Consider the following 20,288-nt stretch of genomic DNA (forward strand, 5'->3'; position numbering starts at 1 on the left):
GTTGCCGGCGGAACGAGTGCGTTCCATAATTTCTGGTACGCCCTGTACATACACGGTGTCATTTAACTGGGGATGCAGTAGGATACTAAGAAAAGTTCTGCCTGAAAAAATCAGTCGAAAGCCTCGAACGAAAAAGAAAGCGTGTGGTCGGTTTCTTCAGAACAGGAAAACTCGGATAAGACGCGATCCTTCAATTTCGACTAATTTTTACACGTGGAATCGCTTGATACCGTTAATTGTTCTAGACATTTCGCGTAACCTACGTTGAAACGTATAAACGGTACGTTGTCTTGGCTGTTGACGTAGAACATACTCTTTCGCATTGATTTAAACGTAGGTCTGATTAGAGGACAGTTGATGGGCATGTTGGCAGAGCTTCGAGTTTTGCCGGTTCCGCGTCTAGATGACGTTTGTCTACCTAAGGAATGCAATTAGAACTCGCTTTTACACTTTATTGTTGTTGTTGGGAAGATTTTCTGGCGGCGTGTGTCGCAGAAAACGTGGAGAAAAAAGAAACGTTAAATTTAATTATGTTACGTTCCGGTTAGAAATTTCAAGTTGAACACACCACCATTGGGACGTGAATTCGAATGGCATGATCAGGCGACACGCATCGCCATTTTGTTTCTGCATACCCGCAAAGCCTACTAGAGATTCGCCTAGTAATAACGCTTTTTAACGAATCTTGACACATAGCTCGCATTCCCCAGAATATTCAATCTCAGTAGAGTTTTTCATACTTCGCGCCATTACATATTCAAACGTCATTGTTACTGCTCCGTTATTTCGTTTAGAGTCGAGTATCCCGCCGTAACGTGACGCCGTTTAGGGCAGACGAAGTTTCGAAAGTCTCGCCACAATTCAAAATTTGAAATGCACACTGTGGTCCGAAAACATTCAGGATCGTTCAAATATCGATGTTTACGATCGATATCCGACACTCTGGTAGAAATTCAATATTTTATGGTATAATATAAAATGGTAAATTAGTAATTTATGGTAAAATTATGGTAAAATTAGAGATAGTTTAAGTCATCGGTTTGCCGAATTTAAATTTCTTTACAAAATACAAACTCTGGAATTCTTCAACTTTTTTTCTATTACCACGAACGTTTCTACGAACAAGACGATATTTATGGATTTTTTTCTCAAAAACTACTTATTGGAAAAAGACAATTTTATTTTTACTTGAATCGAGAAGATTCTGTCTGTATCTACAAACTTTATTTCGTTGAAAACTAAATTCTATAATATTCAAAAATTATAAAAGAATTCATGTGAACTCCTAAACAGAAAGTTTTCCTAATTGTCCTTCAAAATCGAGCTTTTCAAAATTAAGATAGTTTTAAAAAAAATTCATCAGTTTTCTTGTAAGTGTTGTCTTTCCTTTTTATTGTCAGAACAACTGAGTTGTGTTTTATGAAGAAATGATGAGTATCAAAACGATTCTCTTAATACGTCTTCTAGAGTAGACTATTAAAGGCTAAATATGTCGGCACGTAGTAACACGTTGCTTGTCTTAAATTGCCATGTTTCCGGATACTTGCGGACGACAGTGTACTTTTCGCAGTTCCAAAACGATTTTTCCGCCACTTTGTTTTCCGAGATTTGCCCGAGAACAATGATTTCGGTTCGCTGCTTTCTGACTCCCGTCCCGACCCAGACTACATTTTTGACACTCCGTTAATTAATGGTCGTGCGCGACAAATGGAACAAAAGTTGGCGATTGGTTTTAGGTTCACGAAGCGGACGCGTGTTTGGTGCTGGCGAACAAGTACTGTCAAGATCCAGACGCAGAGGACGCGGCGAACATCATGCGCGTCATCTCCATCAAGAACTACTCGGATGACATTCGCGTTATCATTCAATTAATGCAATATCACAACAAGGTATTATCAACAACATTATATTTATTACTGGACTGCGGATCTTCATGCTAAGTAACAATTTTCTGCATTTGTTGCAAATAAGGTATCAGTCACTTAGAAGTTGCACTTTTTTTTTAACTGAATTTAGTAGATCATAACTAGTGTATTAGCACTATTAAACTGTTTTAATTTGTCCACTGTTTCAAATTACAGATGCACATTTCTGTCACAAATGCATCAAATTCGCAGTCTAATTATTGACGATGATTTTGTCTAAAGTGACATATACTGTAGCATAATACATATAATACAACAGTAGAGAACCTTTATAATTCACAATTTTAACAGTTTCGAATTTGCTTATAAAACAACTGGAGTTTGTAAATTACAATTTCTGTTTTCCTGGTCGATGTCAACATTTTTGTTTAAATTGGCACATTTTTGTTTAAATTGGCACATTTTATAGTATTATACTGATACGCACGATATTAAGACGGTTTAAGTAATCGTTTCTCAAGTATCCAATAAACTTCGAAAACACGAGCATTCGCGAACTAAAAGCCCCGAAAGAATTCTCCGCGCCACAAAATGGCTTCCCCTGGTATCGGCGCACAAAGAAACCTGTCGTCCTCGAGATGCCGCACGACCGAGCAAGTTTTATCAGCGCGAGGTAACTTTGTTGCAGGCCTACTTATTAAACATTCCATCATGGGACTGGAAACAGGGCGACGACGTAATCTGCCTCGCCGAGTTGAAGCTGGGTTTCATCGCACAGTCTTGCCTGGCGCCGGGTTTCAGCACGATGATGGCGAATCTGTTCGCGATGCGGTCGTTCAAGACGGTCAGTAAAAAACGACGGCGATCGATCCGCCCCACCTCACCTCTCATCTATGCATGTGTGAACACAATGTTTCTTAGGGTTTTTGTCATGGTCGAGCAGTTCACAGTGATCGCGTGCGACTTTTTTTCCGTCGACAATTTTTATGCCTCGGCAGAGCCCGTGCCAGGTCTCTCCTCGTAACGTTCCCGTGTCAGGCGATTTCTCCTCCGTTACGTCACGCTGTTCCGTCTTACCGATCTGTCACGATTTTGGGGGTATCACGAGTTTTCGCCCGGGCGAGAAATGGATCAGGCGCGACCGTTCTTCACTGTGGACAATGATACGCGAGTACCGTACATGCATAGGAGCGCGTGTGATTTAGAAATGGTTGGTTGATTGGTACCAGTCGCCCGATATGCAGGCTTGGCTGAATGACTACCTGCGTGGAACCGGAATGGAGATGTACACCGAAACACTGAGCCCTACCTTCATTGGAATGCCTTTTGCCAAAGCCACTGAGTAAGTCAGTTCATGACCAATCCAACGACAGCAACCTGTGGTTCTGGTTTAAGAGACTGACTTCACGGTTCCGCCGTCTGTCGCGTCTAACATTAGAACGGGACTCGTAGAGTCGAATTGTCAAGTTGTAGCTTGACGATACCTTATTGAGATAGTTCATTGGTTATTCTATAATACGAAATTCTCATTAAATGGTACAGTTGGTGTTAGGTCTGGGAAACTGATGCCACGTAGTAGGAACTATGCGGTCACGAAAAGTCACTACGCAAGAAGTGGGGTGGCAAAGCATGCGCAGAGGTATAATTCTGAAATGCGATCAGACAGAGGGGTAGACGCGGTATACTGCTACGCGGGACTCTCACGCATATGTTGATTACACCCACTCGTTGTGCAATGACTTTTCGTGGCTGTCCTCAGCAGGAAATGCAGAAGTTCCAAGCCCCACTGCTGCGACTTGCACAAGCCTGGGAGAATTGACATTGATCAATTTATAATTATTGAAATTGTTTAAAGGAAATTTATTTAACATAGACCCTATTAGATGTTGAAAAATGCCATTAGAAGTTCTTCCACGACTATTATACCGTTCAATAACTGACGCTACATTTTAGAGAAGAACAAATTATAAAATGGGGTGAAAATATTAAACTCTTGAAAACAAAGTATTTTGTTGTTTTATATTAATTTTCTAATAATGTATTATAACAAACGGCATGCTCAACTTTGTGCGAATTTTTTTCCAAGAACATCATTGTCGAGAACGATATAAATCGAATATTGTCGACGTTTTCGCTGTGAAAAAACGTTACACTTCTTGATTTTAACACAGATAGTAGTATATTCTGTAATTTCAATAGGCTCAAGTGTTGACTGCTCGATGAGCACCGTTGCCCAGACCTGGTTTATGTGGAGCAGGGAGTGTTAACTTCTTAGAGTTTCAAGATCGAGTAGATAGAATACTCGTGTAAATAATTATATTTTACTATGTAAATAGATTTGGAAAAAGTTGAACGGCTATTTAGTTATACCACATATAACATACGAATGTTTCGATTGACGATTTTGATGAAGCTTCGCAGAACTATAGTTCTCAACGAAATGTGCTAATTCTGCCTAGACGACGGCGGAACCATCAGAGATGAGTCTCTAGTCTCTTGAATCCGAATGAAAATAAAAGGATGAAGCTTTGCCTCGCCTATGTCTCTCACTACGCTCCACTCTGCTATATACATTATATGGACTATATATATATACACACATATATATCTATACTAGATATATGTATACTTCGTATATGTATGTATACAAATTTTTACATATATATATATACACGTCAAATACATCGCATAATATTATACAATATTATTACCATACTATATGAAATAGTTCTGTTTATTATACAGATTATATTTATATATAATACTATATATATTACACAGTATTATGTTAATACAGTAACTGTTTATTCGACATTCGTATACTATATCAGTTGCATTTATACGTACTTAATAATTTTTTTTAATATCGTATTAAAAAATAAATATTATATTATATTTTAAACAGATTAGATTTTGTAAATGAATTTATATGATGAGTATTTGTGTATTGTTTCAAATTTTTATATCCTCATATATTATTATACTGTTATATTATTCTCTTATTATGCTATATTTATACATATATTATGAAATACTACGTTAAACAATGCAAGCTTCTACTAGATGGAATTATATTGAACCTGAAACAATAATATTACAAAATTTTATTTTATATCACACTGTTATATCAAGATTAAACTGTATTATAACATTATTATGTCATGATGCAATTATTATGTTACATATTATTAATATACAATAGCATAATAATATACTATTGTATATTATATGCTGCTATAGTAAATACTATTGTTTCAAATGCTAAAAATACGGTATTCATCTACATGTTTAAAAGTACGATAAACAATATTGTCGAATAATAATTAGAACCAGATATTATATAATATTAAATAGATGATATATACGTATATATGTGTATATATTAATATATGTTTATATATATATATGAACGTGTCAATGATACTATACAGTACCGTATCTGTGCTCTACACATAATCGATGTAAGCCACCCCCTCATCGCTTTGGTAACGTCTCAGTAATTTCACAGAATCTCTTGCAATTTCCATGTACCGTTCAAGTACGATCGTACATTACATTTAATCGCGGATTGCACGGTCATGGACGAGTTTCGATATTTCGCTGGAGAATTCTCACTCGAGGACCATCGGAGACGTTGCGCCGCGACCGTGAGCTTCGTCTCTGCCTATCGTTTGTCAGAGTACGTTTACGAATATGGTCACGTGGCATCGGTTCACAAAAATGTTTAATACAGAACATAGGATATGCTTCGTCAACGGTATTGCATGTGGAAAATTATCTCGGTGTATATGGTGTCCACGACAACCTTGAATACCATCTTCCCCCATCATTTGTTTCAAGCTGACGTATTATACACAAAAGTTTCATGGCAAATATGTAATTTTCTCGTTTAGACTGTTCTGAAGAATTTAAGTGTATTCTACTACTATTATTTTTCTTTTTTCTGACTTGTTATAATATATGTATTATTTACATCTTTAATGTTCCCTTTATTTTTAATTCGTATTTTAATTCGTTAATATGTCTAGTAATATATGTATTTATAAAAAAAGCATTGAATATATATAATGTTAAAAATAATTATTTATTATCTATGTATTTTTGGAAGGTAACTAAAATTGATATAATAGTTTATAAAGCGTTCATCGCACTTTCAGCAAATTGTTTAAACGAATATTTAGTTCGAATAGTTCGAAAGAATATTTACACAGGCATATTTTACATTTATAATTACATAATTTATGTATAAACAACTTTTTTCTATTATCCATCGTTTTCGAGATATCTCATTAAATATATTTACAGCTTGTTTTCACTCTTGAACAAAGACAAATGTGTACGATATACATAGTGACAAATAGTTTTAACAAATTGTAGTTGTCAAAGAAGTATTTGATATTCCTTTTTAAGCCGCTTTTCATGTTTAAGGGATAAAAGTGCTCTTAAAGGGTTGAGAAACGCTTCGTTGACTATCTTTGCCATTATTATAATTAAGCGTATGCTGTAAAAAAAAAGTTGTGTTCTTTTGAACAAGAAATTCAGTAGACTGAAAGGAAATTTTGAAAAAGAAGTAGGAAAATTTATTTATAGAAAATATTATATACTTAAAAATATCCTTTCCACATTAGAAAAAAATTGGATGATTGACACAAATAATGATTTTACTGAAAGTATATATGTATGTAAATAGTGTAGTTGACATTCTGAAAAAAAGGAGAAACCATAGCGGCTCCTCAAAACTATGAAATTATGGTAGAAAATATTTTTAGCTTGAAATGATGATGGATTGACGCACGTAGTTGTCGTGACACTTGGTTCATCGATATACCGGGTGTAGATGCAATGCATACAACGTGTACATATGTTTAACGAAGTAACACGTCTTCATGTGCTGACCATGCTTTAGTAATTGACAAGTTACTAAACAGTCGAATGACAATGTTCGCTATCATGAAGAATAATGGACAACTCACGAAATCATAATGATCAATAAATACAAACAGTTGCTCCTCCATTAAAATAATTAAAAATTATTGTAATTAGTATACTGTGGGTGATCGGGAATGTTTGGATAAATAATAATTATAATATATTATCCTTTATCTCTATTTAATAACATGTTATATATTAAAATAGTATTAAACTAACGTATGGTATAAAAATATGTGACAATATATTTTTATAATTTGTCACATAATAATATATCCATATATAACATATATCATTATTGTTAAAATTAACAATAATGATATACGAATATATAATATTTCACATATAATGACAGATTCATTATTATTATATGAAAATAAATAATAATATATTATTATAATTGTTCTTGAATTCTATAATTCGCACACAGAGTAGAATAATATAAATGTAACACAATTACTTTTATTTTCATAATCTATTGTTTCTTTAAATGAATATAAGCAAATACTATAATACATAAAGGTCCGCAGTCTACTAATTACAAAGTATGTTTCCAGTACATCAAAGATTCCAAAATTTATCCAAAACGTAACAATTCATTCATAAACGAAGCTACTGACGCTATTTTTCCAACCGTGTGTGACCCCTTTAGTTTTGGAATTTGTTTTTCTGATAAGTTGATAAGTTGTTTGTTCAAAGAACATTTTGTTTGTTCTGAAACCGTGCTCAAAATTTTTAAATAGCAGATACTGCACCATCGGAAACCATGGAACAATCATTTTATCCATTGAAAAATAATGAATAACAAGGAAATATTGACAATGCTACATTGTTGGATGAGTGTGTGCTGGAATGATTTATGGGGCTGGTAGGGATTTAATAGGGCGTGAGCACTAGATGCTCTGTGGACACCACCCCGGCTTCGTGAAGAGTAACGGGATCACGCCCACTCGTAGCATGCTCACCCAAATCACACTGTCACAAGCCACGCCCGCAAAGGGCACTGCCTGTTCAGTGTCTGCCCATTCCGGGCATCGATTATTCAGTCTGTACCCAATTTAGGTACACCTACTTAGGCCACGCCCATTCTGGGCACGCCTACTCAATCCACGTCCATTCGGAGTATGCCTACTTAGAGCACGCCAATTTAGAGCATACCTACTCAGGCTACACCTCCTTCTAAGGCCTTAATATCTTGAAATATCTCTGAATATCTCCAAACATCTGTACCCATCACGTGGATTTAGTCATTAGGTGAAAATCATCTTCACAAGGGCAATATAAAGATATGCAACAAATTCCCCAATTATCTTTCAATTCTTTCCACTCTCGTTTTCGAATTTTCAAAATTCTGATGACAAAATCTACAAGAACTATTGTTTTATCCCTCAAAATCCCGAAACTGTACTATACCGTGGCGCAAATACCAAAGACCCTGGAAATGCTTAGATCATCTTTAGATCAACGATACACTAACTTAAGTTATCTTCGCAACAGAGTCAACGAAGGTAATTTGTTTCAAGAAACGGAAACGTCGAAATTATTAAAGATTGTTTAAACAATCGATACGCTCTGCAGACCTCCATCGTCCGAAATATTTTGCAATTCAAATTTCGTTCAAATGTGTACCATCAAAATTTTTCTTCCATAGATCAAAGTGTATATAATACTAATTGTCGATATATTTAATTAAAATGAACTTAGTTATTTTATTTTTTAGTCACTGTCTTTTTGGAAACGCATTTAACGACTTAGGTCATTTACGTAAATATAATAAATTTGAAGGACTGTAAGATAAATAAAGTTAACATTAAATCGATTGAAGACTTAAGCAAACAAGATACGATTTCAGATTAATTGAAACAATACTGTAAAAATTAGTATCATTGAAAATTCGTAACTTTTGCGGTAAGCGTTTTTGCGAAATTCGAAGTACCATATTTCGGAGGAAACTAGATGGCGCAGTCTATAGCAGGTGCGGTCACGTGTTGCCAGTGGCATGCCCCTGTTCAGCCAATGTCGGGAGCAACGAGGCCACGCCTACTCCGGGGGAAGTAAAGTAGTCCCAGGGGTTGAGAGCTGTGCCAATTTCATTGAACACGACCGTCACTGTTGAAAGGTTTGATGATGTACGGCCCGATTGGTTGGTGTTTCAGTCGCCGGATACTCAGGCGTGGCAGAATGATTACCTGCAGGGCACGGGCTGCGAGATGTACACGGAAACACTCTCCCCGTCCTTTACCGGGATGACATTTCCCCAAGCCAGCGAGTAAGTCCTCGCTGCCATTGGTTGCCACACTTGCCAATTTTTTCAATAACATCGTATTGACGGTTTTTGACAATGTATATACACACACACAGACATACATACGCAAGAAACATTGAGCGGAAACTTATCAACGATTTTCCCTCCTTAGCGTTACGCTACTCGGAGCTAGTGGGCGGCGCCAAGTCGAAGGCGCCACTTGTTATCGGCTAGTGGTGGTGGGAGTGGACACGTTAAGGAGGGAAGTGTTATACGTTAACACAGTGACACAGGTTAAAAGTTGGTGGATAAGTTGAATCGTTCTTATTACTAATCGTTGAACATTTCATTTGATTGTTTATATTTTATATTATGTTTCAAATTCCTAATGTTATATATTATTATATAACAATGGTAATATTATATTAAATGAAATGTTCGTAAAGGAAATTATATTTAACGAAATGTGTAATACTAATTTTTATATTCTATGCATAGAAATTTTAAGGAATATCATGTTTGACTTTAAAGATGCTTAAGAAATTTTAAATATTACTTGGAAGAAACTATGTTTCGCGCATTATATCATTTTGTATAGAATCATATTGAATATAATATGTAATATATTCCAGAGGTTATTATATTGCATATTATACACAAATATGCTCAAGATTAATATACGTATGTTATGCAAAAATGTACACAAATTGTATATTATATACAGATAGTCACAAGAACTGCTAAATTACTAAAAATTATTATCAGAACTGGTATAATGTGATTTTCCAAATTAGTTAAAGTGTATCGCATGTAAAAGCACATATTGGAAAATGAAACATTAAAAAATTGCTGAACACTTTTGACCTGTGTACACCACAAATTAAAAGAGACATATGACAAAGACCGAACTACACATGGGGTACACAAGAGATTATTTATTTTGTCTCTGTAAACGTAAATACTTCCTGGGAGCTGCACACGTTTTTTCGTTTTTCCTTTTTATTTTTTTAATCGTCTTTTCTGGATTTCTCACATCGTCGTGAGGCGTGTACATACACTCGTGCCTCAGATTTTACGATTCTTTTACTCCTTTTTGATCGTTCCTTCTCTTACCAAACTCTATTGTTAGTTAGAGTAGTTATGGATTCTTTTAATTTTGATATTTTTGGTAATTTTGGTACTTTGGTATTTTGAATGTATTATGAGATTTTTCTATCACACATTATTATCGACGTTTTACTAGTAACGTTTGTTTTGAGTTTTCTCTTTAATTTTTTTCTTTTTTAATGAACAATTTGCTTTTTCAGTCGACTCTGCTGGGTTATGTACCAATATTTTTTTGCTACATAGAAGTAGATATAGCGGGATGCATGCAGATCTCACAAATCACGGAAATTATATTCAACGAATAATCACAAAGTTGATATATTTGTGTTAAAAGATTGATAAATAAAATATGAAAATTGTTTCAAATAAATAGCGAATTAGTAATTCCAATAAAATAAAACGAATGAAATTGAATATCAATTTTCAATAAATTTTATAACTTAATTATAATTTTGAAGTAACAACATTGAATTTATTTGTTACAAATAATTGAGTTAATATGTAGCGAATTTAGGTATTACTTTGTAATAAATTCGATTGCGTTTCGATTGAATTAGCAAGAAATTGATAATGCTTGGTGAAATCTGCATGCCTCCCCCAAAAACGTGTCATGTATTTTTGTACTGACGTCTTTACGGCATTGTGCAACTCCGGACAAAGGTCAATTTTGGGGGCGGAAATTTTAAACGTGTTCGACGTTTTCTTTTTTTTGAACTTTCTTCGAGAAATTCGACAATGATACTCGGTAAACGAATTTCCTTTCCGTTTACTCCTCGTCAGTGTTCATCACCTATTGTCGACGAAAAAAGTGTTCATTGTACACGCATGCCTGCTGCTCTTTTACATGATTATGTGAAACGTTCATTACATCCAGTCGGTTACATGAATTGTAGAAATAATACAAAAGTATCGTTAGGTGAGTTTATCGTCGCGGATTACGTTTCACAAGCTACGGCTACCTTGTTTTATTGATTCTGTAATAGAATTTCGTAGATATGTAACAAATACTAACACACGATTATTAACAATAAATAATATCACCATGGAGATTTGATTTCTTTGTGTTTGATTGGATCTTTGAAAAAGAAGTACAACTTTTCCGGATATCGTTTAAGGTTGTAATTGTTGGGTTACGTCGCGAGATGTGTATACAGGGTGGGCTAGAAATGACAATGGAGTTGAACTACTTAAAAATTTTTATATAATTTTAATTTCTTTAATTTTGTAATGTGACTTTGTGGTGTAAACTTATTGCAATGAAAAAATCGAAAATTTATTAAATATTGCAACAACTTGATTTATTTAAATATTTTTCTAAATTCTCACCGAGACTGAAAGATAGTAATAATTTTGCGAAACAAGTTCGAATATGATTGTAAATTTCTACCGTAGCATTGAAATGGTATCTATCGGGAATAATTTGTTGCTGTCACTGAATCTATTCTTGAAACAAATCGTGTTTAGCTGTTCTATTGAATTTTCACGTTAGTGACAAATACTCAAAACTTAACCCAGTAATTAAGCAACTGATTCAGTGTTATCCTGATCATTTTCATCAATGTTGAGTTTAGCGGTGATTCAGTTTTTCGTTTCCCTCTGTCACCACACACGCTCAAACACTAGGAGAATCTCGATTTCAAGAATTTATGATTTCTGTCATGCATAAAGGCCGATACAATTAATCGGGAGACCATTGGTTACGATCGAATGACCGTTTTTGAAGTCCTTAGAGACGTCTGTTTTGCTACTTTAACATAGACGCCCTCTTCGACTTGATTTCTGCACCGTAATTACCTATTGCATGCACTATTATATCTGTCAATGCTGGGCATCATCAAGTTTTGAACTGTATCAACAATGAAATCTTCAAAAGTCTAATAACAATAACAATAAACTAAAACCTTCAACTAACAGTCGAACTACTTTAGAACTGTGTACAATGATTGTCAAAAGAAAGTTTAAACAAAAACAGCAATGTACACTTAATGGAAACATTGAAACAACAGCAAAACATGTGCCGGCTTCGCAATTATTTTATCGACTTCTGTGCGAGATAATCGCACGAATCAAAAAGTAAATTGGCGGGCAAAGTCGGCTGTATTTCACATAATTTTTTTTAAATTTTTAGATTGCTACATTGTGTCGAAAACAATATCTCTCCGGGAACGACTCCTTAATGAAGTAATGTTAATTTTGAACTTTTTTTGACGAAAAAAAATGTTGAATATTTCAGACGTCAACGCTGTATAGTTGACGAGTGTAAAGTGTTTGGATAAGTTGCGAACTGAGAAGCATCTCAGACCGATTCCCCAAGGTCGTTGCAGTTCCAACGAATCGATTTGTCTCTTCAGAATTTGACTGGCGAGCGAAAAGTTTTCGATATCCACCGCATTGGCGCAAGCTGTTTTGACTATTGAATTATGCGAGCGCACCGTTCTTTCATTCTCGATTACCCAGCACTGCTATTTAATTACGTAGGGGTAGATCGTTTCTTCGATTGATCGCACTGTTCAACATACATTTGAATTTCTATTTTTCGCGGACGTTCCACGTAGATTCTTATTGGCTATTTCTAAATCCGCTCCTTTTCTGTTCAATTCTTATGTACAGTTTCTCATATTTTTTAACGCATTTCATGTTTTATATGATAACAGTTACATGGTCATAATCTACGCAGGATTATTCCCTCAACTCTCTCGAATTCGATGGTATGGTTTATATCATAAGTATAGTTTACAAACATGTTTGAAAAAATTGATTACAGTGAAAAGCCACCTAAGATATGACCATTTTCAGAGGAAATTTTTTTCAATGTTACTTCCACTTTGGAGACCTTTACTATGATACTACGAAAGTTATTGAGGTTTCGATAGATATTTTTGTTGTTATTTTAAAAATGTCCAAAAATTTTTTTATTAATGGAGAAAGTACAATTCAGCTTGCTGTGCATCTTTGAAGGAGAATATCGGAATCCTTACTACTAACGTGAAATAAAAAATGGACACTGTTTAGTTCTTTGTTGTAAACAAAACTGGCACAAAAATATAACACAGCATATTTTTAAAAGTGGAAGCTCTATTTTTATCACTGTGTTACTACTTTCCGTAATTAAAACCAGACGAGGTAGTGAAGATGATTTTTTAATTTAATAATTGTAGACACAGACGTTTGAAACATATAAAAAGTTTTACTTGTACCATTAAAAAAAGATCTAGTCATGTTCATTTTGTAAAGTATAGTCTCCACTTTGAACAGCAGAAGTTCTTCCTTGAAAGAACAATTAAAAGAGTAAAAAACTAGCAAAAATTGGTGCATTCTAGGTGTGCTTTCTTCTGTAGGTATTTTTTACTCACACTATCACGATCGTAGTGCAATATTAAATTATGGTATTTTATTCCGGAGAATCTACAGAACATTAAAACATACCATACAGCTGCGTAACTGTTGCCGTTCGAACATAAAACGCGTAAAAATGTGAAGATCTGCGATTGGTTGTCATAATCGATTGTCACAAAATCTAAGAATCGTAAAATATTGGCCAATTAATTAATTTGAAAATCTATGTATAGGAAACGCCTCATCGATATCATAAATTGCCGAGGAAATTGAAATTTGTTGTACAGTGTTATTTATTAATATTCGACACGTTGGATAGTGGCCACCGTTCTGTAGGATTCCTTGCTCGTTAGCCCTCTTTATTAATTACTATAATGCCTGCAGCAGCCGCCGCCGCCGCCGCGTTCTCTTTTAGAAATGATTCACAGATTTTGTTAGTGTGTCGATCAGTCCCTCAGATTCCGAAACTGGCGTAGGACTAGCGTTAGCATAGCACCAAATTTCGACTATCTTTAGCATGGACGGAATTATTGGGCACTGACGATTCTGTTATGCAAAATATCCTGCTTCGCCACCCCCCACAAATTGCTGCTATGCATGTTTACTTACTATTGTAGTGTTCTTGATATATTTGTAGTCACACCTTCATTTTATATGTATACGCTGATCGTTCTCGTTTACGAAGGAACTCGGTTCAATAAACAATTCCGTATATTAAATATGTTTGCTATAGAACATATTATTTTGTAATATATTATAATGAATTATGATATATATTAGATTACGACACATTATGTCATATTAAATTATACATTGTATAATATTTGTAATGTTCATCATAATATATTGTAAATATAATGTTAGAAATATTTTAGAATTCTAATATATCATGGTATAATTTATATCATAATATAGTAAACGTCATGAAATATCTATGTATGTATGTGATATTTACTATATTATGATGCACATTACATCATGATATATTAGAATTCTAATAACCACAGTTATATGTTCATTATAACATTATAATGTAAGTATGAATTACAGTGAATGTAATCTTTAAACGTAAACATAAAGAATGTAGAATATTATTACTAATAATCTCGTACGTTATATTTGTTACTATAATAAACGTATATTATGTATATCATATATAAATAGTACTATTCATACTATTGCTGTTGGTATTCATGTATCATACCGAAACGAATGAATTATTATAATGATGTTTGAAAAATGTTTGTATGTTGCTGAAATTAACTGAGTTCCTTTGTCAGTTTTAATGGAAACATTCTAGGTGAAAGATTGTAGACGGTTTGTGGATACCTTTTTAAATGTTTTTGGTACTGCGCACGCTTTAATTAATTATAATAGTCTGTATGATTCGATCCAAATTCGCCAGTGCATATAAACTTTTAATAATTTAATTAAACCTATTAATATTACAGAAACAAAATTTCGGGATACTGTTTACAAACATTATTATTTATTTATTTTATTAACTTAATACAATTTTAATGATCTATTTAGATTTATATATATTTATAAAATCATTATAAATATGCCTATAATTAAGATATAATTTCGAATACATTACTGCTAAACAATATTATATTAACTTTGCAATAAGAAGAAATGTAATTATTGAAATCACTGAAAAGTGTAAAGGCCTAACAGTATTTTATACAATTTATATATACTATATGTATTATATTTTATAGATTTTATATTCTACATGTCGTCGAATCATACAGGCAAGCATGCCCAAACAACTTCATTTGATGTTATGTATGTATACGTATGTATGTTACACTTGATTGTAAAAAATTACGTAATAGAAAGGAACGAACATACCCGCTTTTGGTTTCGGACGTATCACAGACAATATACGCTCTCGTAAATCACAGATCACGATACCATAGCTTATCGATACAAATTCGTACCAGTTTACATGATAATTAGCTTACAATTCTTATTAATTATTACATTACGTATCGTCAAGACTTACACGCTTTCGAGTCAACAATCATCGTTATTAACTCGGGCCATAGAATAGTAACCAACTCGATGACTTTAACAACCTTGAAATATTTCTACAAGATCGTAACAATTCATTCATTATTAAATAAATTATCTTGAATATTTATGAAACTGTTGGTGATAATGACAAGTTCTTCAAACGAAAGTTGAACAGTTTCAAAGCTGTAAATGAAACAATTTTTGCGCGTGTAAAAACGTAGAAGCTGTTTGAAGGTCACAATAAAAATGTCTTTACAATTAAGAGTTTTTATTAACTGATAAATTACAAATATACCCTACAAGTAATTATGTCGAAACTGTGTCGCAATCTGAAAGAAAAATGCTTGCGTCAGTTGTTTTGTTTTGCTTAAAATATTTTGATTATATCACCAACAGTTTTCTAGATATTTAACAGAATTGAAATTTCAAACAAGATAATTGGGAGCACATTTGACACATTTCAAGGCCATTTATGAGATGGATACTGTTTTATAATATTAACTACCCGAAATTGTTCTTTAAATATTTGTCAAGCACTCGCTTCAAACACGTAACAATTTCCAAATAAATGTCCTTTAATTCGTGGATGTGAGTAACAATGTTGAAGAAAAACGCTACAATATAGTGCCGAATACTATGCGATCACTCGTCCCAGGTTGTGCTTCACGAAGCTGAAGCTGTTGCTGCTGGCGATCGAGATAAAGGGCGAAGGAGGTGGCGACAGCAAGATCTCGATCAACCCACGTGGTGCCAAGATCGTTGCAAATACTCAGGGATTCTTCATTGCTCAATCTGCTGACGAAGTGAAGCGGTGAGAAGTACATTTTTCATATATTTATTTACAGGGTGTTTCGAAATTATACATACACCGGGAAATGGGAGGTTCCTGAGGCCATTTCAAGTAACCATTTCCTTTGCCGAAATACAATACGCGGCTTTGTTAATGAGTTATTAATGAATAAAGTTGGCTGCGCGCGCAAGCTGCAACCTGTGTTATGCGCGCGAGTCAGCCGACTGAAGCCATTCTCGCTCCCGGGGCGCGACGGAAGGAGAGAGGGCTGCGCTCCGAGTTTGAGCCGCGCTCGAATAACAAACGAGGATTTTAGAAATGTCCTATTAATTTAAAAAATGTCACAAATATTATTAATGAAAAATATAACCATTCAGTCGTAAATGTTGTAATCCAGAAGTTGTAACCCACGTATGTAAAACGGCACAGATTACACTAACGTTCACTTTACTGCACTATTATTTGACACTGATCACGAATTATTCATCAATTGATACATGTGCGAAGCTTCCAGCGTTTTTTTGTGTGGCCCTGAAAAGGGCCGATTAAATTTAAATTCTTATAACCGTATAACCGATGCGGCTGATTTGATAGCTCGGATTCATGGTGTCGTCGCAAATGTATGCGCTGTGACGCTTGCAGCTGGCCAAAGACAAGTACCCCTCGGGTGATATGGTGTCTCGATGTGGACGGTGGACATTTTGGGCACCGAATTGGGATTTAATCGGCCCTTTTGCAGGGCCATACAAAATAAAGCTGGAACTTCGGACATGTGTCAGTTGTTGAATAATTCGTGATCAGTGTGAAATAATAGTGCAGTGAAAGTGAATGTTAGTGTAATCTGTGCCGTTTTACAAACGTGGATTACAACATTTACAACTGAATGAGTATATTTTTCATTAATAATATTTGTGAAATTTATTAAATTAATATGACATTTCTCGAAGCGCAGCCCTCTCGCCTTCCGTCGCGCCCCGGGAGCGAGAATGGCTTCAGTCGGCTGACTCGCGCGCGTAACAGCAGGTTGAAGCGTGCGCGCGCAGCTAACTTTATTCATTAATAACTCGTTATCAAAGCCGCGGGTTGCATTTCGGCGAAGAAAATGGTTACTTTAAATGGTCTCAAGAACCTCACATTTCCCGTAGTATGTGTAATTTCGAAATTGAATTACTGTATTGAAAGATTATTAAATTTAATGTTGGATCGATGTGGATAAATTGAATTTAACAGCGAAGTAAAATTAAATAATTTAATTTAACATTGAATTGAAATTGAATAATTTAATTTAATATTAAACTGAAATTAGATCGTTTTTAAAATTGATTTCAAACGGACAGATTTAATGTCACATCGAATTGAAATGGAATGATTTAATTTGACTCTGTATTGAAATTGAATCATTTAATTTAAAACTGAATTGAAATTAGATCGTAAATAATAGGTAATGTCAGAATAAATGTAACATTGAAACGGATCTAAATTAAAATTAAACGATTTAATTTAAAGTGGAATTGGAAGTGAACGATTTAATTCAACGTGAAATTGCGCTGTTAAAGTTTACTATTCGATGTAGTATCGAGCGAGATATTAATTTTAGTAACATTATTTAATATTGAAACCTTGATATTTCTTGATGTTACCAACTATTCTGCTCTGTTAGTCTCTCGATAAAAGAATTCGATAATTCCGTAATTTGTTCACGCATGCTAATGGGATACATAAATAACTATAACTCGGAAACATCGACTGTCCTCCTCAAGCATTAAAGTTGGCGTCACATTTTATAAATTATTAATAACTTCTCACTACTAATTGATTCCTAAAAATATTTGCTACCCAATATTCAAGCTTCACATATTATTCACAAAATGAATATCGTAGAAGGAAAAGTTTAAATAAATTTTAACTGTAAGTTAAACTTTAACGTAATAAATTTTAACTTTAAAGATTTTAAGTGCAATTGATTATGGCGACGATTTTTATTGTTGCATGTATTTGCAATATTTAGTTGAAAATTGTTGTAGCAGTTTCAATATTCAATTCACAATTATTGTGATATTTGTAGTATTTAAAATGCAACTATTATGAATAATACACAGACAATAATACGGAATAATACAGAATTCTCAATTGTTGTAGTTGTTTCAATACTTAATTTACAACTATTGCAACATTTGCGATATGATATTAGGAACTACACTTTAACATCTACAACATTTGGGTATAATAATTTTTGGTTCAACGTTGAATAGTATTGGATATTCTATATTGATTATTATATCGAATATTATACATTTTTGAACATATATTGAATATGTTTATATTATAACATTTATAGTGACGTGAGTTATTATTTTTACTAGTTTATTATCGAATAGAGTCGACAAAGTAGCTTTTACAGTTTTAGTAATATTTTAACAAAAATATAACAGCTCAAAACAATAAAAAATAGACTTTTTTGTCAAGTTTTCTTTCAGATCTCGGCAACAATGTAAAAATTGATTTGAGTCTACAATTATGCACGTCACTATAAAAGTTAGCACTAACCACAAATCTGTCGCTGTACTTACGTGTTCACCGTTGTATGTTTGCAGGGCGTGGTTTTATTGCAAAGCATGCCACGAGGATATAAAAGACGAAACTCTGATCAAGAAATGCAAGTGCAAAAATTGTAAGTTTTTCTAGTCTAGTGACACCCCTTTAACAGTTTCAAATTTCAATCTGTCGTTCAGTTTCTACCGGGTCTCTAACTAACTGACCTCCAGCTCTTTCGGAAAAAAACTTAATCAAACAATAATAATAGTAATAAGTATAATGCAAATACGTATATGTATTCACGTACATATACATACCTATATATATATATAATAACTGTGTATATATTACATATCAGAATCCCCTAAGATCGATTCTAGCTTCGACGAGTACAGTGATGTAGCGAGCGGTTTACGACTTTGCGTTTTCGGAAAAAAACGAACTCTGATTTACCCCCACCCCTTCTCACTCTCTCTCTCTTTCTCTCTCTCTCTCTCTCTCTTTCTCTCTCTATTTTTCTCGCCCTTACCGACTCTCCACCCTCACATCCTTGCGCTACGGGAAGCCGTAGCGGTAAATAAACTGCTACGATTAACGAAGTGACATGGTTATGACCATCCTGTTGTGATATATTGTGATCTAGTGGGGCAGCAGCAGCGCTCTTGGGGCCGGGACTTAGGTAACGTCTCACACTCGTTCGCTTAGTCTTTAACTACCGTCGCTAACTATCTCTCCTTCAAAACTTTTGTTCTTGTGTATATCTCTTCTCTTCTATCAAGTTGCTATTTTTCTGTTCAGTTACACACGTTTCGAATCCCATCCATTTGTAACACTGAACGATCTCTCTGTCTGTCTATATTATATATGTATATAATATACATACATATGATGTATCTGTCAATCTATGGTGGATCGTTCACGAACCTCCATTTTGTTTTGATTTCCAGTCTCCCGCCGCCTAACCTCTTTTCTGGTTTCTCTATTACTGAACCTCTTCTATCTGTCTATCTATCTCTCTGTCTCTTTGCATATTTCTATCTCTCTGTGTCTTACTTATGTGTACATATATGCCTCGATTTTTTAACCATTTGATCTTGCATACATGTATGCGAAACAACCGTTGCGACCATCAGTCATTGCGTTGATGATTATATATCACGATGATTATGGATCACGGCACCATTGATTCTCATTTGAACGACACCCTTCGAGGCGTTCGCGCCGTCATCGACTCGGCACCATTCGTTTTTCATGGTCCACGCGATCATTCAGTCCTTGGTCACTGATCGGAACGGTCAGATACGGTCGTTAACCAAGCTGGTCGCGCGATTGGTCACTGATCAGAAAGATTAAATTCGGTCATTGGTCGAGATGGTCACGCCAAGTTACAGCCGTAAACTATTGATCAGTGACCTAATGATCAACTTCTAATCATTGATCTAATTATTAATCTTGAGAC

General features: G+C 34.4%; 1 protein-coding gene across 44 annotated transcripts in view; it reads left to right on the forward strand.

Annotated features, from left to right (window-relative positions):
• The window catches only part of Slo (calcium-activated potassium channel slo), a 157,145-nt gene that overhangs the window by 95,105 nt on the left and 41,752 nt on the right, over positions 1 to 20,288 (forward strand). For 17 of the 44 annotated variants that reach the window (XM_078184990.1, XM_078184989.1, XM_078184992.1 and 14 more), the window contains exons 9-13: positions 1,737 to 1,889; positions 2,554 to 2,709; positions 3,071 to 3,207; positions 16,160 to 16,315; positions 18,889 to 18,965. In XM_078184990.1, coding sequence (XP_078041116.1) covers positions 1,737 to 1,889; positions 2,554 to 2,709; positions 3,071 to 3,207; positions 16,160 to 16,315; positions 18,889 to 18,965 — 679 coding nt within the window. Of the gene's footprint in view, positions 1 to 1,736; positions 1,890 to 2,553; positions 2,710 to 3,070; positions 3,208 to 8,950; positions 9,064 to 16,159; positions 16,316 to 18,888; positions 18,966 to 19,472; positions 19,509 to 20,288 lie in introns of all 44 variants that reach the window. The other 27 variants (XM_078184999.1, XM_078184998.1, XM_078185002.1 and 24 more) reach the window with 5 other exon arrangements.

The sequence above is a fragment of the Augochlora pura genome, chromosome 7 (genome assembly GCF_028453695.1).
Source record: "Augochlora pura isolate Apur16 chromosome 7, APUR_v2.2.1, whole genome shotgun sequence".
NCBI classification, from domain to species: domain Eukaryota; kingdom Metazoa; phylum Arthropoda; class Insecta; order Hymenoptera; family Halictidae; genus Augochlora; species Augochlora pura.